This window comes from Pistacia vera, unplaced genomic scaffold (assembly GCF_008641045.1).
Source record: "Pistacia vera cultivar Batoury unplaced genomic scaffold, PisVer_v2 Contig479, whole genome shotgun sequence".
Lineage (NCBI taxonomy): Eukaryota > Viridiplantae > Streptophyta > Magnoliopsida > Sapindales > Anacardiaceae > Pistacia > Pistacia vera.
In genome coordinates, this window is record NW_022196311.1 from 698,650 (window position 1) to 723,149 (window position 24,500).

General features: G+C 36.6%; 3 protein-coding genes across 3 annotated transcripts; 2 read left to right on the forward strand and 1 right to left on the reverse strand.

The window, feature by feature from the left end:
- The first annotated feature begins 2,119 nt into the window (after positions 1-2,119).
- LOC116146554 (phosphate transporter PHO1 homolog 3-like) lies at positions 2,120-5,449 on the forward strand. The gene is made up of 12 exons (XM_031431975.1): positions 2,120-2,922; positions 3,018-3,066; positions 3,154-3,225; positions 3,326-3,455; positions 3,555-3,675; positions 3,785-4,043; positions 4,129-4,233; positions 4,337-4,381; positions 4,461-4,610; positions 4,725-5,003; positions 5,132-5,268; positions 5,344-5,449. Exons 1-12 carry the CDS (start codon positions 2,120-2,122, stop codon positions 5,447-5,449), a joined length of 2,256 nt encoding a protein of 751 aa, XP_031287835.1.
- An 8,147-nt stretch (positions 5,450-13,596) lies between these two features.
- LOC116146584 lies at positions 13,597-15,774 on the reverse strand (the record flags this gene model as incomplete). Its single annotated transcript, XM_031431999.1, is given in 4 exon segments — positions 13,597-14,760; positions 14,763-15,140; positions 15,531-15,590; positions 15,676-15,774. Coding segments are annotated over 4 exon segments (1,701 nt in total), but the record flags the coding sequence as incomplete, so codon positions are not given.
- Positions 15,690-24,250, forward strand: LOC116146538 (calmodulin-interacting protein 111). The gene is made up of 11 exons (XM_031431950.1): positions 15,690-16,183; positions 16,449-16,607; positions 16,934-17,823; positions 18,588-18,792; positions 19,340-19,547; positions 20,777-21,300; positions 21,871-22,297; positions 22,381-22,461; positions 22,577-22,767; positions 22,840-23,027; positions 23,247-24,250. Exons 1-11 carry the CDS (start codon positions 15,893-15,895, stop codon positions 23,293-23,295), a joined length of 3,213 nt encoding a protein of 1,070 aa, XP_031287810.1. The 5' UTR covers positions 15,690-15,892; the 3' UTR covers positions 23,296-24,250.
- Positions 24,251-24,500: the final 250 nt, after the last annotated feature.

The window sequence follows — 24,500 nt, forward strand, 5'->3', positions numbered from 1 at the left end:
CGACCACGTCGCACAATGGCGCAAGTGGTATGGTTCTTATCAGTGCAATAGGTAAGTGACAGGTTTGTGAGTGGTTAGAGATCGCCACGTGTCCAAACCCTACGCAAGTTGAGGATATCTCTCGGGCAGGTAACCAATGAGACGCAAAGAAGGATTTGCACGACACTTACTCACTTGTAGATTTGTAATCATTACCTTGAAATTTCCGACTATAAATAGATGTCTTCCCTCTCATTTGCGAGATTGGCTAATTTTACTCTAAAATAGCTTACACTCATTCTCTCTCTCTCTCTCTAAATTGTAACTTAGGTTGCTGCACGCGACCTGATTTTACCCTTTTGTTAATACAATAGCAGTGGACGTAGGATTCGCTTTTGAGCATTCAAACCACTTTAAATATCGCTTCTCATTCATTATTTCATTTGATATTCTTATATCACCTGTGATTTCTAAGTCCGCTTAGCACTTTACACGTGCGAGTAATTGGTGTCAAAATCAAGTATCAACAAAGGTGTTAAAGTATGACTTTGTTAATTTCAAATCCAATGTTCTTAGTACCAAGTCATTTTGGTTTCAAGTTCAAAGTTAATAGTTGTAGGTTTTATATTATGATTTTCAAGTTTTATTTATACATTTTAATCCTAAGTTAAATGTTCCGAATCTATTGCTATTAATATTGGATTTTATTGGTTTCAAATTCAATGTTATTTGTTTCATGTTTTGCTAATCATAATTCAATTAAATTGTTTCACGTCTATTCTCTAATTACATTCACAGAATTTTTTATGCACCAATTTTCATAGTTTTTAAAAATAATAATGATCAACTCTCAAACATTGTCATAGACTCGATATAAGCACATTTAATAATATTATCATTTGATTTATTATGAATTCTCAATTTCTACTCAGTTTCACTTTAAATTAGAAGTAAACATTTATGGATAAAAATCATACATATTTTACCAATACATTTATTAAATTTCAACCCTCCTATATGAATATGATTGGTAGCGGATCTAGAAATTTCTCTTAGAATAGATCAAAATAAAAATTAATTACACATTAATATTTTTGTTAAAGTAGGTCAAAATTTAGAAATTATACATTTTAGTATTTAAAAAAAAAAATTGAGGGTGAGTCAAAACTAGGCTGGATCCACTCTGAATATGATGATAAAAGTATTTATTTATTAATAAAAATAAGAAATAGAACTTTTATAATAGAATTATACCCCAACTCCATATGTATATGATTCATATATATCCAAATATTAAAAAGTATTTGTCTTTATCTTAAGCTTAACGACCCGTTCTAAATACTTGGGACACGGGGAAACACAAAATCATTTCAACATGAACGAGTAAGACGTCGACGTAGGAATAAAAAGGCAATTTATAAAATATAGTTTATAATAAAATTGCGTGTATATCTCAATGAAACTTCGTTAAATAGAAATGGATTAATGAAGATCGTATCGTCATTCTCATTGACGCTAATTAAAGGTTCTGGTACTATGCTCTTCTAGCTGTTTCTTAATGTAATCTTGACTTTCTTTACTGTCTCATTAACCACTTTGCTGAGGTAAATAACCGTGTTCGGTGCTCCTGTAGAAGACTCTTCACTTTAGAAATTTCAAGCGAAGAATTATCAAAGTCCAGAATTTAATTGGTGTGCTTTTTGAAATAATATCCTGGATTTTGATTCTTTCCTCAAATACAAGATAGAATATTTTAAAAATTAATGGTCAACATGAGATAACTTGTACTTCAATCAATCACCCTTTGCATGAACTGAAATATGAAACATCAGTCACTTTTTCAGTATTGAAAATGAATTTCCTTACATTTTTCTCTTTAAAACAACAATTATATTATGACAATTTAGAATATACTAAGGTCAATAATATTTGGTTATCTTTTTCCGAGAGCATCTCACTCAAAGATTTTGTTCATTTTCATTCTTTATTCTCCTTGTTCACTTACTCATTAGCTATATAAACACAAGAAGATTTACAAATTCACTAGTGTTCTACTAGATATTACACCTCTTCATAATAAAGCTTATTCCAAAAAATACTTTTAATAAATTCATGCAATTTTCTTGTGAAAACTGAAAAGATGAAGTTTGGGAAGGAATTTGTAGCTCAAATGGTACCCGAATGGCAGAAAGCTTACATGAATTATAATTATCTAAAGACCCTTTTGAAGGAAATCCTACGCCTGAAGCAGAGAAACAGGCAAGCCGCAAGACCAGCAGGACTAGAGCGAGCTGCAACACTTTACCGAGCTTTCAGTGGTTTAATACAGAGACAGAACAACCCCACAAGCCCATCCAGGAAAGATCACAATGACAACCAATTCATTCTTGTAAGTTTTGTCGAGGAAGATGGCTCCGAAATTCTGGAGACTACATTTCTTAAGCTTGCGGAGGAAGGAGGGGAGTGGGAGCAGGAATTCTTCAGAAGGCTTGATTATGAGTTCAATAAAGTTGACAAATTCTACAGGTTCAAGGTTCAAGAGTTGATGGCCGAGGCTGAAAATCTTACTAAGCAAATGAATGCCTTGATTGCTTTCCGGATCAAAGTGAATAAGTTGCAAGGACTTCTTGATTCGCCTCTTCCATCGAAATCAAATGATGAAAAGTCTGATAGGCAGATAAATACTATCCGGGAGGAAAATCAAGAACAAGAGCAGGATAATAATGGGGGCTTTAAACACGTTCAATTACTAGAAATACTTGACCATGTGAAGCTTAAAAGAACTCTTGACACTCCCAGTGAGTTCATTAAAGGTTGTGTCAGTGTTAATCCTGAGGAGACAGAGGTTACAATTAGTAGGGAAAATCTAAACAAAGTGGAGAACCAACTTAAGCAGGCGTTTATTGAATATTATAGGAAGATTAGGCATCTTAAGAGCTACAGGTGGGTAACAATTTTGTAACTTACATAGTAGGGTAATTTTCTTTTTTAAGAAAAAAAAAATTGTATTTATTGTTCTTGATTGCAATTGTAAACAGTTTCATGAATGTGCTAGCCTTTTCAAAAATCATGAAGAAATACGATAAGGTAGGTGTCCTGTGAAACAACTTTGATCCCGACTATTACAAGAAACCACTTTTGTTTTCACATAATTTTGTTGCCTGATTGTTGCAGATTACTTCAAGAAAGGCATCAGTTTCTTATATAAAAATGGTGGACAACTCTTATCTTGGCAGTTCTGATGAAGTAAAATTAGTTTGGATTGATTTAAATTCAATAATCTATAAGAATTAAGACTGTTTACTGATGGGGCACTGCTTTTTTCCTATGCTTGTACAAATTGAAGGTAACAAAGCTTATGGAGAGAGTGGAAGATGCATTTATCAAGTATTTCTCAAATTCAAACCGTAGCAAAGGTATGCAAATCTTGAGACCAAAGGCTAAGAAAGAAAGGCATGGCATAACATTTTCTCTAGGTGAGATTTCCAACTTCCAAATATTTTTGGACAACTGAAACGATCTTTGCTTGTTGGTTTCCTTGCTCTTAATTTTCTGTTGATTGAAAATCTTTTCAGGTTTCTGTTTTGGTTGCTTAATTGCTCTCATTATAGCCCTTATCTTCATCATTCATGCACGCGATCTCTTGGATAAGAGAGGAAAAAACCAATATATGAAAGACATTTTTCCTCTTTACAGGTAAGAAAACAAAGATAACCGCAATACCATTTTCGTTTCAAACTTCTCATATAGCATAAAGGAAATATGATGTAGATTTACTTGACAAATCATGAGCAAACTTTTGCAGCTTCTTCGCACTCATTGTGTTACACATGATTATATATGCTGCAAATATATACTTCTGGAGGCGGTTCCGAGTCAATTATCCCTTCATTTTTGGTTTCAAACAAGGCACTGAGCTGGGATACAGGGAGGTTCTTCTTCTCGGTTTTGGTCTTTCAGTACTAACTCTAACCAGTGTGCTTGCGAATCTCGACATGGAAATGGACTCCGAAACACATGATTACAAAACCCTGACTGAGCTTCTCCCTTTAGGCTTGGTTTTGGTAAAGTTACTAACCTTAATTACACAACTTTTTTCTGCTCAAGTTCTGAAATATGCACTAAAACCAGTGTCTTCCATTCTTGCAGCTTCTGATTGTCATACTGATTTTTCCTTGTAACGTCATATACCGCTCAAGTCGCTTCTTTTTCCTGCGGTGTTTGTTTCACTGCATCTGTGCTCCCCTCTACAAGGTATAAACATATTAAAATACTTGCAAACAAGCATAAGATCAGAGAAACTGAACATAAATGGATGAAAATGCTAATTATATATATGCATATTTTTCTACTGTAGGTGACACTCCAAGATTTCTTCTTGGCGGAGCAGTTAACTAGCCAGGTTGGTGAAATGGCCTATGCTGCGAATGATCACAGAAATATTAATTAATAAATTTAACACATTTTGTATAATGTTACAGGTTCAAGCGTTTAGAAACCTGGAATTCTACATCTGCCGTTATGGTTGGGGAGACTATGAAAGCAGAGAAAACACTTGCAGAACAAATGATGTATACAAAACTTTCTATTTCATTGTTGCTGTGATTCCATACATGTCTCGCTTCCTTCAGGTAAATTTATTCAATAATCAATCATACACTTCCAAAATTTCACTCAATAAAAACTATTTCATCCCTCGAAGTTGCTCATGGAGACTTATGCTTAATATTTTTATCCATTTTCAGTGCTTTCGACGCCTCTATGAAGAAAGAGATACAATGCACATATGTAATGGGTTGAACTACTTCTTGACAGTGGTAGCCATTAGTACAAGAACTGCTTACTGTCTTTACAAGGGAATGAGCTGGAAAATAATCTCCGGGATATTTTCAGCCATTGCAGCACTCTATGGTACATATTGGGACCTTGTCGTTGACTGGGGACTTCTGCAACACAAATCTAAAAATCGCTGGTTGCGAGACAAACTCCTTATCCCTAGCAAAACTGTGTATTTTGTAGCCATGGTTAGTCCAGAATTATTAAATCTTCTGTATTAATGCTGTGCCTTTACCTGTCAACTGTTTGAATCTGCGAGATCGATAAGTTACGAGATGGCGCGTAGATTCTAACAAAAGTTTGATGAAAAATGTAGGTCTTGAATGTGTTGCTAAGGTTTGCCTGGCTGCAGACTGTGTTGGACTCGCAGTTGTCTTTCTTACATAGTGAAACTTTGATAGCAATTGCTGCAAGCCTAGAGGTTATTCGTCGCGGTATATGGAATTTCTTCAGGTAAATATGCTTAATGCTGCTGCCATGATAAGAGTTAGTTCAGAACACTCTTGTTATTAATTATTTGGCCTGCAGGTTGGAGAATGAGCATTTGAACAATGTTGGCAAGTATCGTGCATTCAAATCAGTACCATTGCCATTCATGTACTATGAAGATGAAGATGAAGAAAAAGATGAATAGAATTCACCAACATTGTTCATCTACCTAACGTTGAGGTCCTTGAGAAGATAACAAAAAATAGCAGGAAGAAGAATTATGTTCTTACTCTAGAACTGGAGGAGTTACAGGGGAATGTAATTATTTGCCAAAGGCTGAATAGTTATTTTGGGCAAATCCTCTTAGTGATCACTCTTATTAATAATTCTCACGATCTCTTGAACTGTATATATTAAACTGTGTATTTTTTTTTGTACAATATGTAACTGTTTATACAAATAAATATTTAAACTGGGTTGGAACTTAATTTTTTAATTTAACTTTTAACACTTCTTATAAGCTATCTATCTTTATTAATTCAATGAATAAAAATAACAATTAAGATACATTTATTTCAATACCTTGTTAAAAGTATTTATCAAACGTTCAAACAAATATTAATTATTTTTAAAATTTACTCACTCTTTAAAAAAAAAAAAAAAAAAGTTGGATCGGATTCTCCATGTAATTTTTCTTTAAAACAACTATAAACATAAAGGCTATTCTCAGTTTGTAAAAAATAATTTTATAAATACTTTGTATACGTAGCCTTACTTATAAAATATTATATTAAACAAAATTATTTACATAATGATCGATCCAAATTCCATCGATGAATTAATTTGAATATAAATTAATTAAATATATGAATTTCCTATTTATTTTTTAATATTTAATAATATAAATTATGTTATTAAATTATTAAAACAATAAGATGTATTTATTAATAATTTGTATATGCTTATTTTTTATTTTTCAATAGATTTAAGTAAGTGCAAAACCATGAATAATCGCACAGTACAGAAAATGGACCCGTGGCCCTTGTGCGCTGGGAGTGTAACTAAAAATACATTCAGTACAGCCGGGACACTCTCCAAACACGGGTTAAAAAAATAAAGGTTTTAAAACCCGACCGGATTGGCCGGTTCAACCGGTTAACCTGGAATCGGTAATCAAGTCGGGCCAATTCGACTAAATAATTGAAAATATTAAATGACTCAGTTTGAATCGCGGTTGAACTAGTTTTTTTGTTACGAACCACTAATCCAATCGGTTTGATCCGGCGGTTGAGCCACATTTTTATTACTTTTTTAATTTTTATATATGTTATGCTGACGTCAGAATGATGTCATCACACTAACATCAGCATGATGACATCACAGTTTGACCCGACGGTTGAACCGGTTTGATCGGTCAACCTAGGACCTAGTGACCTGACTAGGTCACTTTCCGGGTCGGGTTTTAAAACCTTGAAAACAAATTAGGGTCCGCGGGAAGGTTTCATGGTAATGGTTATAAATGTAAACCACTGTAGTGGTTTTGAGGGTAAACCACCGTAGTAGTTTTGAAATGTTTTTAGTAGTGGTTTTTAAAACATCTAACTTGTACTTGAGAGTTTATTTTCTAGCGGTTTTGACAGTTTTTTAAAATGATAAATTTATATATACACACATAAAAATATTTAACTTCAACCAGTATTTGAGAGTTTTGTTTTTTCAATTACAAGGTAAGTGTTCTTTATTTGTTTTCTACTTATTAGTATTTTATAACTTCAAATGTAATAAAATTTCTTTGTCTTTTTTGGCCATTCTTTGTAGCATTTGAAATTATTAAAAAATTATAAATCTACTTATTCAAGAAAGCATTTAAAAATGAGATTTTAATAATTTTTTTTTATGATTTTTTAAAATTATTTTTTATTTAATATAGTTAGAGTACATATAATATGGTTAAAATTTTTTTCGGATATAATTGAAATGATTTTGTAATAGATAAGATATTTATGAAATAAAATTTTAAAACCAAACCCTCAAAATTCTGAGGGGTTTTTCACTGGTGAAAATTAGTGTATAAAAAATGTGATAAATAATGATTTTAAAACAACCAGTTAAAAAACCATTGAAAAAAAAAACTTCTAAACAAACCCTTAAGGCTGTACCATCTTTTTGTGCTGTCCAATCTCGACCAAGTACCAACAAACACATCGCCTCTTCTTTTAAACCCTCTACGGCTCTACCAGGGTTTAACAGTTAAACGCCTCTTTCTCACTGCTGCATAAAATTTCTTGCGCATACTGGACTCCTCTTCAGTCGGATCCAAATTTCGATTCTATGACCTGTTTTCAGATACTGGGTTTTAAAGGAAGAGATGCCTTCGAAGGCTAAGAAGCAATCAAAGACACCTTCCAGACTCTCAAATTCTGACCCGTCTGCATCTCCTAGAACACCTTCATTGATCTCTTCTTCTGATTCTCTAGTTCGTGAAGAAGATTTCCAAATCATTCTTGAAGAGGCTTCGAGTCGATACCCTTCACTGATTGGCAAGTCTGCTTTCATTGGCCATGTCACTGATGTTGAGACTGGGTCCGGGGGCTGTAAAATTTGGCTTTCTGAGTCCTCCATGCTTGCATCTAACCTTGCTCCTGGTTCCATTGTTTCGGTAATCTATCACTTTCATTTCTTATATCAGATGTTAATTGCTGCAGAAATTTTACTTCTTCTCAAATATGGACTTCTTTCCTGTTTTTGTTTCTTTATTTGACTTTACTTTAACATCTAGGTTTATTTTTTTATTTTTTATTTTTGTTAACTTGTAATTGCTTCTACACGTTTTCTTTATGGACGGGGGGGGGGGGGGGGGGGGGGGGGGGGGGTTTGGGGCTGGGGGGGTTGGTGGGGTTCACCATTTAATACGGACGGGCCGTTCCCCCGTCTTTCCCGGCCGTCCCCCATTTTTTTAAAGGACGCCCATACAATAAGTAGTTGGTAAAAATTGAATAATCTTTTTTTTATAATTAAACATAGGGCACACGACGCGTTCATCGTTATGGACGGAAACCGTTTCGGGCCGTCCCTGTTTCGCCCCCCCGTTCACCCCCGTCTCATTTTGGCACGGCGAAGCCCGCAAAACCCAAAAACAACCTTCCCTTTTTCCGTTTCCTCTCCCCCCCTCATTTTGGGCCGGTGCGCCGCAAACCCACCACACGCAAATAATGGGAAACAACGCCCCCCCGGCGTTTCGTCCCTAACCAAAATATGATGAAAATAAAAAAAAAAAATTTTGCGGATGGCCGTCCATAAATTTTGAACGGCCATCCCTTAAGTTTGGACCGACGTCCCTTAAGTTTGAACGGGCGTCCATTGTCCATACTTTAAAAAAAAAAAAAAAAAAAAAAAAAAAAACTTCTAAACAGTAAAACCCTCTTCTTCTTCGTCGCATCTCCTCCTCTTTTTCTTTTAAGGAGCTTTGCACGCTCAGTGTCATCAGACACTGGCCAACTATCAATCACAGGATATACAATAGATCCTTGGTTACCATCGCATTCTTTGCACTGGATGCTCAAATTTTTTTCACAATCATTGCCCTCAACAACACTAAACTTATAACTATCCCCTAAATTTTCCTTCTCAGGTCAAGAATCCCATGCATCTTTGAAGCATCATCACACTCTCATTATGGTTCCCTGAGTAGAATCTTCACCAACTTCAGAATTGGGATTTTGATTGATTCCTGCAAGCATTTTGACATACACTTCAGAATATCCAGGCTTCCAAGAACAATTAAGACTATTTGAATCCATCATTATCAACACTCTGAGAAGACTGCTTGCATTTTAGGCAACAAATTCCCCATATGTTCCTGCACAACATGGTGCATATGTGACTCTGAATCCGCAATTCTTCATTACACCTACAACAAACCCAAAACCTCCAAGTCTTATTCCTCCGCGAATATCAATGCCTCTGCTAAAACCTCACTCGCCAAGCCATCTTTCAGTGACCAAAATGGCGTTAACATCAGAAATCCTGACCCTAAGCAACTCCTCTTCATTCCAAACTCAGGAATTCCAATATGATTTTACAAATTCTGCCTCTCCTCTTTCGACCCATTTTTCGCACATTACTTCCAACTTCCCTCTCTCTATCTCTTTTCTCAGTCCCTACCAAACCGGAATCCATAGTCCTCTTCCCATCATTATTTTGTTGCAAGTCCCGCCTGATTTTTGTTGCAACAACTAGCTGCAGCAACCTAACCTCAATCTCTTTTCGTCTCTTTCTGGAGTTTTGGTTGCTTTTTAATCTATTGGGTCTAGCTTGAACTAACCTAACTTCCATTGGTCCTCAGTCACTCTCCTAATAGGAATCAACCTAAACTTTCCTCACCAGTCCCTAAGTTCCTCATCCATGTAGAAATCGAAGCAATGTTCGATTTCTGTATCAAGCTCCTTAGCTCACTCTGCGCTGCGCAATTCGCGCTTCTACTATCAAAATTTTTTGCTGACTCTCATCCTGTAAGCTCTCTTCAGCAGGATCTACAGGATTCTCCATAGCTAACGCACGCTCACACTCTTGAACTACCTCTTCCGCTCTTCGTATTCTTTGCCGTCATTAGCGGCCTCGTACAATAGATTCGAGTAAAAGTGCGCAATTCCATCGAGTTAGGCGATAACTCCACGGCTTCTTTGCTGATTCGAGTGCGTTCCTCAAATGCCGTTGTTTCGAGTTAAATCATCGATGATCACGCCACTTTCACACATACCGTGCCTTGTACACGGTGAATCAGGGCCACATAAGCTGAGTTCTCATGGCGGGAACAGGCTTCTTCATTAACCGCAACGCTTTCGTGTGGTTACCGCGGCGGAGAGCCGCAGTGGAATTCCTCTTCCTCAGGGCTATTACGGGAATGCTTTTGGATACCCGCCGCATGTGCGAAGGCGGGGAGTTTTGTGGCAGTGGACTGGGGTATGCAGTGGAGTTGGTGAAGAGGGCGAAGGCGCAGATGAGCGGAGAGTATTTGAGGTCGGTGGCGGAATGACGGAGTAGTTAAAAGAATAAAACCAGAAGAAATGTATCAGTGTGTCAAGTTGTCCATTAAGCGAGGAGATGGGGAATGTATACGAAGAAAAAGAGAGGAGATGGCGATGAAGAAGATTTTTTTTTTTTTTTTTAAGTATGGAGGGGCGGCCATTAACTTAAGACGCCTAAATTTTATTTTATTTTTTTTATATTTGGTTGAAGATGGGTGTTTTTATTTGTTAGTATCCGTCTAAAATAAAAGTTGACTGTCCTTAATTTTTATAAAAATTATTTCATTTTATTATGAACGGATCAGATACCGTTTATAGTAAATGGCCCACCATCCATCAAACGAGAATCTATGTGAGTGAACAGTCATCTATATTTCATTAACAAAAATAATTATAAAAAAATTAGGCGTGGTGTGAGCCATAAACCTATACAAATTTCAGTGCAAAATTTACTGTAGCTTGTCGGATTCTCCATGTAATTTTTCTTTAAAACAACTATAAACATAAAGGCTATTCTCAGTTTGTAAAAAATAATTTTATAAATACTTTGTATACGTAGCCTTACTTATAAAATATTATATTAAACAAAATTATTTACATAATGATCGATCCAAATTCCATTGATAAATTAATTTGAATATAAATTAATTAAATATATGAATTTCCTATTTATTTTATAATATTTAATAATATAAATTATGTTATTAAATTATTAAAACAATAAGATGTATTTATTAATAATTTGTATATGCTTATTTTTCATTTTTCAATAGATTTAAGTAAGTGCAAAATCATTAATAATCGCACAGTACAGAAAATAGACCCGTGGCCCTTGTGCGCTGGGAGTATAACTAAAAATACATTCAGTACAGCCGGGACACTCTCCAAACACGGGTTAAAAAAATCAAGGTTTTAAAATCCGGTCGGACTGGCCGGTTCAATCGGTTAACCTAGAATGATAATCGAGCCAGGTTAATTCGATTAAATAACCGAAAATATTAAATGACCTAGTTTGAATCGCGATTGGACTAGTTTTTTGTTACAAACCGCCAGTCCAATCGGTTCGACCCGGCAGTTGAACCACATTTTTATTATTTTTTTAATTTTTTTATATGTTATGTTGATGTTAGAATGACGTCATCACACTAACATCAGCATGATGACATCACAATTTGACCTGATGGTTGAACCGATTCGACCGATCAACTTGGGACCCAGTGACCTGACCAGGTCACTCCCCGGGTCGGGTTTTAAAACCTTGAAAACAAATTAGAGTCCGCAGGGAAGTTTCATGGTAACGGTTATTAAGGTAAACCACTGTAGTGGTTTTGAGGGTAAACCACCGTAGCGGTTTTGAGATGTTTTTAGTAGCGGTTTTTAAAACACTTAACTTGTGCTTGAAAGTTTATTTTATAACGGTTTTGACAATTTTTTAAAATGATAAATTTATATATATGCACATAAAAATATTTAACTTCAACCAGTATTTGGGAGTTTTGTTTTTTCAATTACAAGGTGTAGACATAAAAATCTACCTGTACGGAAAGGGGGTTTGATCTCGTGAGGTTGAGGCCACTAGCGATCCGCTGTACTTACACACGTAGAAAAACAAACGCGTGAAGTGAACGAGAAACACCGGGGTGGTGTTTGCCGTAGGACTCCGACACTCAAGTCAGCAAGACTGAAAGAGGCTAGTATAGTGAGGGCTAGGGAGTAAAGAGGTTACCGGAAGTCTAGTCGGGGACTGTGACTACGGCAGTGATGTAAAACTCTCGAGTAGGAGCTTCGGGTGTGAAGGTGTAATGTAGTGTGTCCTTTATGAGAAGGCTGACCTCTGTTTATATAGTGACTGTCTAATCTCTCAATCCTGGTGGGAGTAGGAGTCCTAATGTGATTCTGATGCAAACCCTAGAAGAATTAGGGATGTGGTAAGCTGTCTTACCAGTGTCCGGATAGGAAAGTGATTCTGATCAGGAAAGTAACTTTGAGCAGGAAAGTGTTCAGAACAGGAGAATGACTTCGAGTAGGAGATTGATCAGGGACAAGAATATGATCAGTGGGCCGTGGGCTCGGAACTCGCCTATAGGCCCATAAAGTGAACTGGAACTGGGAGGCCCGTGCCCAGAAGGTTTGGGCAGGCCGTATCTCATATCGAATGGGACTAATCTGGCTTGGGCCTCTCTGGGATTTAGGCATGGTCTTCTCTTCATAAATGGTCCTGCTTTCCTATTTGGGCCAAGGACGAGTTTTGGCCCTAACACAAGGTAAGAGTTCTTTATTTGTTTTCTACGTATTGGTATTTTATAACTTCAAATGTAATAAAGTCTTATTATCCTTCTTCGCCATTCTTTGTAGCATTTGAAATGATTGAAAAATTGTAAATCTGCTTCTTCAAGAAAGCATTTAGAAATGAGATTTTAATAATTTTTTTTTATGATTTTTTAAAATTATTTTATATTTAATATGGTTAGCGTATGCATAATACGGTTAAAATTTTTTTCGGATATAATTGGGATAATTTTGTAGCAGATAAGGTATTTATGAAATAAAATTTTAAAACCAAACCCTCAAAATTTTAAGGGGTTTTTAATTGGTCAAAATTAGTGTATAAAAAATTTGATAAATAATAATTTTAGAACACCTTTAAACCAGTTTAAATACCATTGAAAAAAAAAAACTTCTAAACAAACCCTTTAAGGCTGTACCATGTTTTTGTGCTGCAACAAAGCTACGGACACCGAAAATTTGTACCGACCTATGTGTACACCTGACTCACACCACGCCTAATTTTTTGATAACAACAAAGCTACGGACACCAAAAATTTTGCACCGAAAATCTGTACTGGCCTACGTGTACCCTTGACTCACACCACGCCTGATTTTTCTAGTGAACGACCATCCATCAAATATGGACGGCCGTTCACTCACATGGACTCCTGTCCATATTTGATGGACGGGGGTCCATTTACTACGGACGGGCGTCCCCATTTAAAGGACGCCCATCCATAAGTAAAATAGAATAATTTTTTTTTATAAAAATTAGGGACGACCGTTCATCCGTTATGGACGACCGTCCCTTCATTTTGGACGGGCGCCCGCAAATAAGGGACGCCCGTCCTTAACCAAAATATGAAAATAAAAAAAAAAAATTTTGCGGATGGCCGTCCATAAATTTTGAACGGCCATCCCTTAAGTTTGGACCGACGTCCCTTAAGTTTGAACGGGCGTCCATTCGTCCATACTTTAAAAAAAAAAAAAAAAAAAAAAACATTCTAAACAGTAAACACCTCTTCTTCTTCTTCGCCATCTCCTCTCTTTTTCTTTTAAGGAGCTTTGCACGCTCAGTGTCATCAGACACTGGCCAACTATCAATCACAGGATATACAATAGATCCTTGGTTACCATCGCATTCTTTGCACTGGATGCTCAAATTTTTTTCACAATCATTGCCCTCAACAACACTAAACTTATAACTATCCCCTAAATTTTCCTTCTCAGGTCAAGAATCCCATGCATCTTTGAAGCAATCATCACACTCCTCATTATGGTTCCCTGAGTAGAAATCTTCACCAACTTCAGAATCTTGGGATTTTGATTGATTCCGTGCAAGCATTTTGACAGCTTCTAGAATATCCAATGGCTTCCAAGAACAATTAAGAATCATTTGAATCCACTCATTATCAACACTCTGAGGCAAGACTGCTTGCATTTTAGGCAACAAATTCCCCATATGTTCCTGCACAACATGGTGCATATGTGACTCTGAATCCGCAAACTTCTCATTACACCTACAACAAACCCAAAACCTCCAAGTCTTATTCTCCTCCGCGAATATCAATGCCTCTGCTAAAACCTCACTCGCCAAGCCATCTTTCAGTGACCCAAAATGGGCTTTAACATCAGAAATCCTGACCCTAAGCAACTCCTTCTTCATTTCCAAACTCATGGAATTCCAATATGATTTTACAAAATTCTGCCTCTCCTCTTTCGACCCATTTTTTCGCACATTACTTCCAAACTTCCTCCTCTCTCTATCTCTTTTCTCAGTCCCTACCAAACCGGAATCCATAGTCCTCTTCCCATCATTATTTTGTTGCAACTGTCCCTTCTCTGATTTTTGTTGCAACAATCTAGCTGCAGCAACCCTAACCTCAATCTCTTTTCGTCTCTCTTCTGGAGTTTTGGTTGCTTTTTTAATCTCATTGGGTCTCCTAGCTTGAACTAACCTAACTTCCATTGGGTCCTCAGTCACTCTCCTAATAGGAATCAACCTAAACTTCTCCTCACCAGTCCCTAAGTTCCTCATCCATGTAGAAATCGAAGCAATGTTCGATTTCTGTATCAAGCTCCTTAGCTCACTCTGCGCGTGCGCAATTCGCGCTTCTACTATCAAAATTTTTTGCTGACTCTCATCCTGTAAGCTCTCTTCAGCAGGATCTACAGGATTCTCCATAGCTAACGCACGCTCACACTCTTGAACTACCTCTTCCGCTCTTCGTATTCTTTGCCGTCATTAGCGGCCTCGTACAATAGATTCGAGTAAAAGTGCGCGAATTCCATCGAGTTAGGCGATAACTCCACGGCTTTCTTTGCTGATTCGAGTGCGTTCCTCAAATGCCGTTGTTTCGAGTTCAAATCATCGATGATCGACGCCACTTTCACACATACAGTGCCTTGTACACGGTGAATCAGGGCCACATAAGCTGAGTTCTCATGGCGGGAACAGGACTTCTTCATTAACCGCAACGCTTTCGTGTGGTTACCGCGGCGGAGAGCCGCAGTGGAATTCCTCTTCCTCAGGGCTATTACGGGAATGCTTTTGGATACCCCGCCGCATGTGCGAAGGCGGGGAGTTTGTGTGGCAGTGGACTGGGGTATGCAGTGGAGTTGGTGAAGAGGGCGAAGGCGCAGATGAGCGGAGAGTATTTGAGGTCGGTGGCGGAATGACGGAGAGTAGTTAAAAGAATAAAACCAAGAAGAAATGTATCAGTGTGTCAAGTTGTCCATTAAGCGAGGAGATGGGGAATGTATACGAAGAAAAAGAGAGGAGATGGCGATGAAGAAGATTTTTTTTTTTTTTTTTAAGTATGGAGGGGCGTCCATTAACTTAAGACGTCCTAAATTTTATTTTATTTTTTTTATATTTTGGTTGAAGATGGGTGTTTTTATTTGTTAGTATCCGTCTAAAATAAAAGTATGACTGTCCTTAATTTTTATAAAAAAAATTATTTCATTTTATTTATGAACGGATCAGAATACCCGTTTATAGTAAATGGCCCACCATCCATCAAACGAGAATCTATGTGAGTGAACAGTCATCTATATTTCATTAACAAAAATAATTATAAAAAAATTAGGCGTGGTGTGAGCCATAAACCTATACAAATTTCAGTGCAAAATTTACTGTAGCTTTGTTGTTTTGTGCTGTCCAATCTCGACCAAGTACCAACAAACACATCGCCTCTGCTTCTAAACCCTCTACGGCTCTACCAGGGTTTAACATTTAAACGCCTCTTTCTCTCTGCTGCATAAAATTTCTTGCGCATACTGGACTCCTCTTCAGTCGGATCAAAATTTCGATTCTATGACCTGTTTGCAGATACTGGGTTTTAAAGGAAGAGATGCCTTCGAAGGCTAAGAAGCAATCAAAGACACCTTCCAGACTCTCAAATTCTGACCCGTCTGCATCTCCTAGAACACCTTCATTGATCTCTTCTTCTGATTCTCTAGTTCGTGAAGAAGATTTCCAAATCATTCTTGAAGAGGCTTCGAGTCGATACCCTTCACTGATTGGCAAGTCTGCTTTCATTGGCCATGTCACTGATGTTGAGACTGGGTCCGGGGGCTGTAAAATTTGGCTTTCTGAGTCCTCCATGCTTGCATCTAACCTTGCTCCTGGTTCCATTGTTTCGGTAATCTATCACTTTCATTTCTTATATCAGATGTTAATTGCTGCAGAAATTTTACTTCTTCTCAAATATGGACTTCTTTCCTGTTTTTGTTTCTTTATTTGACTTTACTTTAACATCTAGGTTTATTTTTTTATTTTTTATTTTTGTTAACTTGTAATTGCTTCTACACGTTTTCTTTTCATAGATGTAGTAAGTTGTTCAAATCTTAAGAGTTGGTTTCTTACTAATTTCAGCTTCTGAATTATCATTCTAATCTCACTTGCAGGTGTCACTTTTTGCTTCAGGGAAGAGATCTTTAAATAGTTTTCCTCTCAGTTCACTAGGAGATGAATGTGTCCAACAATTCAGGATTGATTCTTTGGATCAAACTGCTAATGAAGTGGGCAACTACTTTGCTCTTGCTACAGTTTTTCCTTCTTGCAAGGTTTGAATAATAATTATATTACTGTATCATTTTTTTTTCTTTTTTCTTTTTTCTTTTTTTGGCTTTTGCTATGTTTTTCATTATAGCAACTGGGAAAATAGAGGTTAAAGAAGAAGCCAAAGTATTGATGAATGATTCAACGACATAAGATTTGGCCTTGGTGTGCCTTAAGATTCTCTCCACAACTATCTTGATAATATAGTATTTTATAGTTGATAGATATAGAAGATTTATCGTAACCTTGGGATTGTGGTAATCAAGTTGTTGATAATTTATTGTAACCTTGATTTATCATACTAATCTACTTTATCTTTTTTTTTTTTTAGGTTTTGAAGAATGGAGTACGATTGTCATCTAACCTTTCATACTCAATGGGTTGTCCTGCTTCAGGCAGGGTTGTGTTTGTTTATGCTGTACAGAATCAGTTCCTAAGTGGTCCAGTAAATGGTAGTGATAAACTACATAAGAGAGACGTTAATCATCTCTCGCTACATGCCTGCAAAGAATTGCACTTAAAGCTGGTTTCTTTTAAGGACAGAGTGAAAATGAACAGTGATATGTTCTCTACAATGCATGCTTCTGCTGGAAAAAGTCATGATCAACTTGGAAATGGGATCGTGTCATCCCCTAAGACACCGTCATATCAGTCAAAGCTCAGTTCTCCAACTGTTAATCAGTTAGCTTCACCAATATGTGAATATCCAGTGTCTAATTCACTCAACGTGAATAGTACATCTCTTGATTCATTTGATATTTTAGAGGTATTAAAGGATGAAAGTGCTAAAAAGCTTCTGCAGACCTGTGCTGCTTCATGGTTGTACTCTCGTAGTTTGCTCTATGGAAATCTTGTGGCCATCCCCATACCTGTGGAGCATTGCATGTTCCTTGTGATAGGTGCTATTATGCTTCCAGCAGATAGTACTAAAGATTTGACTAGTGATAGAAGTCAGAGTCTGTTCCCTCAAGCTTCTGAATCAGACGTCTGTGAGAATGATGCCTTTGTTGTTAACCGTGAGACAAAAATATATCTGTATTCAGCATTGAATTCAGTATCTGAATCTTCACAGAAAGGAGCTTTGCCACATTTGAAAATTGAACCTCAGGATTTGAGAGCAAGTGAAGAATGTAATACTTCAAAATTGGGTGGTTTATCTAAAGAGTGTGCAATTTTGAAGGATATTATTATTTCTTCATCTGTGAAGGATACTTTGTCAGGGTAAGTTGTGTAACCAAATTTTACCTTTTCATTTTCTTAAGTAGTGGGTTTTTCTCTCCTATGTTAGTGCATAATAAATATTACTATCCATAAATATTCCATATTGGAGAGTCAATTTAAAATTAAGACAATGGACATAAACATGTATGTTCAAGAAAGGTTTAACAATTAAATTGCAAATTGCCAAGTTTCATACTGATTATAATTTACTCTGAAGAAATTTTGTTTTCATGTCAGATTCAAATAGTTTTCCATTGTTGTCTTAAATTTGAGATCTTACTGAGCAAAAGATATATAGATAGGGGGTACTCTGGCAATCTTATTAGATCAATTTTCAATTTAACTAGTAGCTGTAAGCTTGTTAGGCTGAGTTATAAATTTTAGGCCTTGCCCCTCACCTCCCTCAAATTAGGAGTGCCTAGAAGGTCTATGTATCCATGTAACTCTTTCAATTCAAGCTTGATCATTACACGCTAACATTCTAATGCAATGACCAAGATACATGATGGTATTTCTTTTTCCATTATCTTCTTCTGTTAAGATTTTCAGTGCTGCTGTAATTTCTTTTAGTCATGCATAGCTCTTTTCAATACTCCTCTGCCTGTCTTTTTTATCCCTATTTTATTTATTTTTATCTATTGAATATTTTGTTATACCTTCAGCTTCTTATATTCTGGCAAAATTTTAAGCATGCATATGTTTTAACATTCTTGTGGTTTCATTTGTTGAAAATTAAATATTAATATATGATATTACTATTTTAGTCTTGGTTTACGACCTACAAAAGGAGTGCTTCTTCATGGTCCACCTGGCACGGGAAAAACTTCTTTGGCTCAACTTTGTGCCTATGATGCTTGTGTCAACCTTTTCACCATAAACGGACCTGAGATCGTAAGTCAAAATTGTGGTGAAAGTGAGCAAGCACTGCATGGAGTTTTTGATTCGGCTAGCAAAGCTGCTCCTGCCATGGTTAGTTCTCTTCTCTTGAGGACACCCAAGTTCTTGTTCCTTCTTTCTCTCTCTCTCTCTCTCTCTCTCTCTCTCTCTCTCTCTCTCTCTCTCTCTCTTTTCCAATGATCATTACCCTGTAGTTTGAAGAGTTGAATGCGTGGCTCAAACATGTTGCAGATGCACGAGAACCAGACTCTTAGCCTATTTTACTCCTAAAATTTGCATTAGTGATATTGAGCATGACTTCTGGCCATTTTCATCTCAAGTATCCCTTTTCATGTTTGTGGAAGTGCATACATTGTTTAGCAGTTTTACATCAGTTGGCTTTTTGTTTTATATTCCGACTTGATAAGTTATTTTCTTGAATTTAGGACCTCATTTCTATGTGTTTGTTCTCTGATAGCTAGATGCAGCCAATATTATTGCTGAATACTTATGTATTATGTTTAACTTTTCGCAACTTTTCTGAATCTAAAGTGTAACTCGTAAAGTTGACTCTGTATTTTTTGCACCTTCAAGGTTGTATTCCAGATAGACTTACTTCTTAAATGTCTGTATATTTCAGGTGTTCATTGATGAGTTGGATGCCATTGCACCTGCACGGAAAGATGGAGGTGAAGAGCTCGCTCAAAGGATGGTTGCGACATTGTTGAATTTGATAGATGGGATTAGTAGAACTGATGGATTAGTTGTAATTGCTGCTACCAACAGGCCTGATAGTATTGAACCTGCCCTCAGGCGGCCTGGAAGGCTTGACAGGGAAATTGAATTAGGTAACATGAGAATCTACTTCATTTATTTTCTTTTTGCGTTATTTATTTTTACATATAATTGTCCAGTTGGGAACCTTTTTCCTGAGACTTTAACTTTTTGCTTGAGATTTTTGCTTGATTGGTCGCACTGTGTTACACAAAGTGTTAGCCATACATCCATTTATATCTTCAGATTCCCCACAATGTTATAACAGGTCCACGTGTTCATGCATAATTTTCAAAATGTTTAGGCTCCATGTCCACTTATGAATCCAGAGTAAAAGAGTTTCAGAAATTTTGTTTAAATGACAGACATCTAGCACAGTACTACTTTGCATATGAAATGATAGTGTTGATAGCTAATATCCGCATAATTAGACATTTTTCTTATATATAACTGGGATATATCTTGAACTTGCTTACCTCAATACATTAAGGTAGGTTCACTAACTGATGATTCCTGAAGAAATCATCTAGTAAAGGATATAGTGGCTCTTTTGCCTCATGTTTCTTGTAGCATATTAGTCTGACTTGGTGTCCAACCACAGAAACCTTGGGGCTGGCCCCAAATGATTTGTCCTGTTTACACCTAGGGTATGTGCACCAGGGACTACTTGTGCCTGGTAGTTTGTTGGGTGCTCATATTGTATAACATAGAATCCATTCTCCTTCTATTCTTTTGCTCTAAGTGCTAGGTAAAGGATATAACAGAACCAGAATTTTTCTCATAGGAACTTCTGGCCTGAGACATTGCCTTCGGTAATCTGGAAAAGCCTATCTTTGATAAATCTTTCTGTTTCAAGTTCATCCTTGAGGGGAACATGAAGTCTATCAATGATAGTATTAGTAACCTAACTATTTTCTTTGTTTAACTTTATGTACGAAGTACTTAATGGGCATATTACATTGGGCTTTATCTATTTATGCCAGTGATAATTTATTAAAGATTACTAAGATGTACATTTTGTTTGCATTTGCTGTATGTTTTTGGACTGAAAGTTTTGAAGAGAAGGATTAAACACCAAGTCCACAAATTTCAACAGATAATACTAATTAAACATGTTGGTTTAGTAGAAATGCATGAAATTAGAAGTATTATAGAACCATGCAGAAACTTGGAAAAGTAGACCAAAGAAAGCCTTTTTGTATTTTTTTTTTTTAAGAGGTTCAAATGCTTACTAAAAATCCCCTGAGGCTATCTTTTTCCAGATATGATAGTTTCTTTCTTTCATTTGAAAATTCATCTGCAGGTGTGCCATCACCAATCCAACGATTTGAGATACTGCATACACTTCTTGGTGGCATGGAACATTCTCTTTCAGACGTGCAAGTTCAACACCTTGCCACGGCTACACATGGTTTTGTAGGTGCTGATCTAGCTGCCCTCTGCAATGAGGCTGCCTTGGTATGTCTTAGGCGCTATGCTAAGTCTGAAAAGTCATGTGACAGTTTGCACTTAAGTGGAATACTTAATACATATGAAGGCCACTCTGACACTATATTGGAAGAATCTGATCATTTAGGACATGTTAAGGACTCTGCAAGGGAGTGTTCTGGCTCTGCCTCTTCATGTGACTCAGGTTTACCTATTTCTTCAGAGATTCTACCGTCTTTTCACCCGAATGGAACAATGTCGGAAATCACGGATAATATCCAGGATTGTGTTTGTAGTACTTCTAAAGGGATATTTATGTCAGAAGAATATACATTGAAAGTGACTTTTGAAGATTTTGAAAAGGCCAGGATGAAAGTGAGGCCTAGTGCCATGCGAGAGGTATAATCAATGCATCCTTCTTGCTCAGGAAATCATTCACTTAGTCTATGTAATTGGAACCATAGTTAAGTTTCCAGTCTCGAACACATAGTATATAGGACTTAATGGATATACTTCATCAATATGGACCTATTTAGACATGAAAACTGTTAGATCAATCACCTGCTACCTTGAAAATTTCTCGTTCGATTATCATTATTTTAGTGACAAAACGATTTGAGCTTATTTTTCTCTCACATGACACTGGAGCAGTTTTCTAAAATTTCTCAATGTTAGATGTTAAAGTTATTTGCATTCCAATTGTAGGAGAATATGTCTCACATATATATAGGTTACTCATCCAAGGATTCTTCTAGCTATAAAGTAGTGTGTCATGTCTAACAATATCAGTCTCTGGTACATCAGACTGCCATTGCTGCAGTTCCTAGTTGTAATCACCATCTTAATTTTGCAACTTTGCTATTATAAGTCCTTATAGAAGCAGTCTACTAAATGTGCGAAGCAGGAACTGGCAAATTGTAGCTTCTTGTCCTATTTATCCAACTGTTGACCTGTTCTTTCTACTTCTAGGTAATACTTGAGGTGCCAAAGGTCAATTGGGAAGATGTTGGTGGCCAGAGGGAGGTCAAAACTCAATTAATGGAAGCAGTAGAATGGCCTCAAAAACACCAGGAAGCATTCATGCGTATTGGCACTTGTCCCCCAACAGGAATATTGATGTTTGGTCCTCCCGGTTGTAGCAAAACCCTTATGGCACGTGCAGTAGCTTCTGAAGCAGGGCTAAATTTCCTCTCAGTAAAGGGTCCTGAACTTTTTAGCAAATGGGTTGGTGAATCAGAGAAAGCTGTGAGATCCCTATTTGCCAAGGCACGAGCCAATGCACCGTCAATCATATTTTTTGATGAAATTGATGGTCTTGCTGTCATTCGTGGGAATGAAAGTGATGGAGTTTCAGTTTCTGATAGGGTTATGAGTCAACTTCTTGTGGAATTGGATGGTTAGTAATTAGTTTTGAAGTTTTGGAATATGTAACAGTCCCTTCCATTTGTATATGGTTGATGGAATATTTCCTGATTGTAGGTTTACATCAAAGAGTTAATGTCACTGTTATCGCTGCTACGAATCGGCCTGACAAGATTGATCCTGCCCTTTTAAGACCTGGTATCACCACTCTCTGTTTTCTCTCAAAACACACATGTATTCATGTTCGCCACTCTCTTACCCTTGGCCCACAAACTTTATATCTTTGCAAATAATTTATTAAACATTTGGACAGGACGCTTTGATCGCCTGCTATATGTGGGACCTCCAAATGAGAGTGACCGGGAGGAAATATTTCGTATCCATTTACGAAAAATTCCTTGCAGTTCTGATGTATCCATAAAAGAGTTGGCGTATCTCACAGAAGGTTTTACTGGGGCTGATATTTCGTTAATATGCCGAGAGGCAGCCATTTCAGCTATTGAGGTTTGTTGAATTCCTACTTTATATTCTTGGATGCATTTTTCTGTTCATTAATTATCAACTTTGTTCCATTAGGACAACATTGATGCATCAGAAATAACTATGGAACATTTAAGGACTGCAATTAAACAAGTACAACCATCAGAGATTCTGTCTTACAATGAACTATCAGATAAGTTTCAAAGGCTTGTATACATTAATGCTGAAGGAGATAGACTAGGACATCAGCATTGCTCAAGTAAATCAACCAGTTTCCATATCTGGTAAACTTTTTTGCTTCTTCCCTTCGCGTGTTTTTTATTATCATAACTGTTAATATTCTAAAGTTGATTGGTGAACTGGATTGAATATATGTTACTTGGTAAGTGCAATTATTTAATCTTCTGTTTCCTCTTTGTGCTTTTGTGTGCCTTTCTTGAGAAATCTTCTGTATTTTCATGAATCAATTCAGATAACATCTTTTTATTACTATGATGCAACAGGGCCATGATAAAATCCCTCTGGCAAAAAAATTCTGCTTCAAGTGGTTAGCCACGAGTTGCCTTCTAGTTTATTGCCTGTTATTTTCACACAACCAGATACATACATCATCTTATTTATCAGAGAACGGGACAATGCCAGCTTGGAGCATCATCCGTTCCTTTCTTTCTCCAGGAGCTGTGTTTTAAACAAATCCAGAAATTCGCAACACGAAAGGAGTTTCATAAACATACTTGGGTGGAGATTTAGTTTTCCTAGTATATTACAGCGCTGTTGCAGATGTTCCACAGCCGAGAAAACAGATTGAGAGGATTTGATTTGAGTGGGATCCCCCACATGATCAAACACCTTTCATGATGGGTTTGGTTGATGGTCCCCATCAAAAATTTGGAGATGGATTCCCTTGTGATTAGAGGATGAGAACAGTAATTGAGATGTGGGGTTAGGTTTTTGTATTGTTGTCCATCCTAGGAACTTTGTCTTGGTCCTGTACAGTCGGCCATTTCCAGAATTTTTGGTATTGCGGATATTGCTGAGGAATAATTGCCATCATTCATGTTATGACAAGATTCACTTGACAAAAGTGTGGTTGGATTTTTAATGATAAGTGAGAGATGGGGTGGGGTGGGGTGGCTGGCTATATCTGTCACCCTGGCTTGGTCGTAAAAGGAGTGATCTTTAAAGTGTTTGCTGTGTCTGTACCCATAATGTAGTTTTCCAACTTAGTTTCTTATCAATTTGAGTCATCTGGGTATCCGACAAAACTATTGAATCATTGCCGCTTTGACTCTCTCCATTATTATTCCCTTTACATTTTATTTTTTTTCTCTTTCTTTCTTTGTGGTTTTCATCTAAGACAATTGATGGTTAGTCAATATCTGTAAAAGGGCAATTAGGGTTTTGTTAAAAGTGATTGAGAAATGGTCAAAGATTTCGGCTGCTATCTCAGGGATTTGGGTTCAACTTAAACGCCAATGGTTATCTTGTCTAACTAACGTATATTGAAATATCATTTTTATAATGTATTATAAATTTGATGTTCTATATCATATGTTTGATTCATATAACATGTATGCCAAAAATTGTTATTCTAATATGACTTAATCTATAATATTTATATATGTAAACTTGTTTTAAAATGAGGTTGTTGGTTAATTTAGCACAGAATAATCCCTAATCTTATGTAATCAAATCGAAGGGGACTTAAACATGGGGGTCACATGATTTACCAAGTCTTTTCAAATGGGGGAGTGATT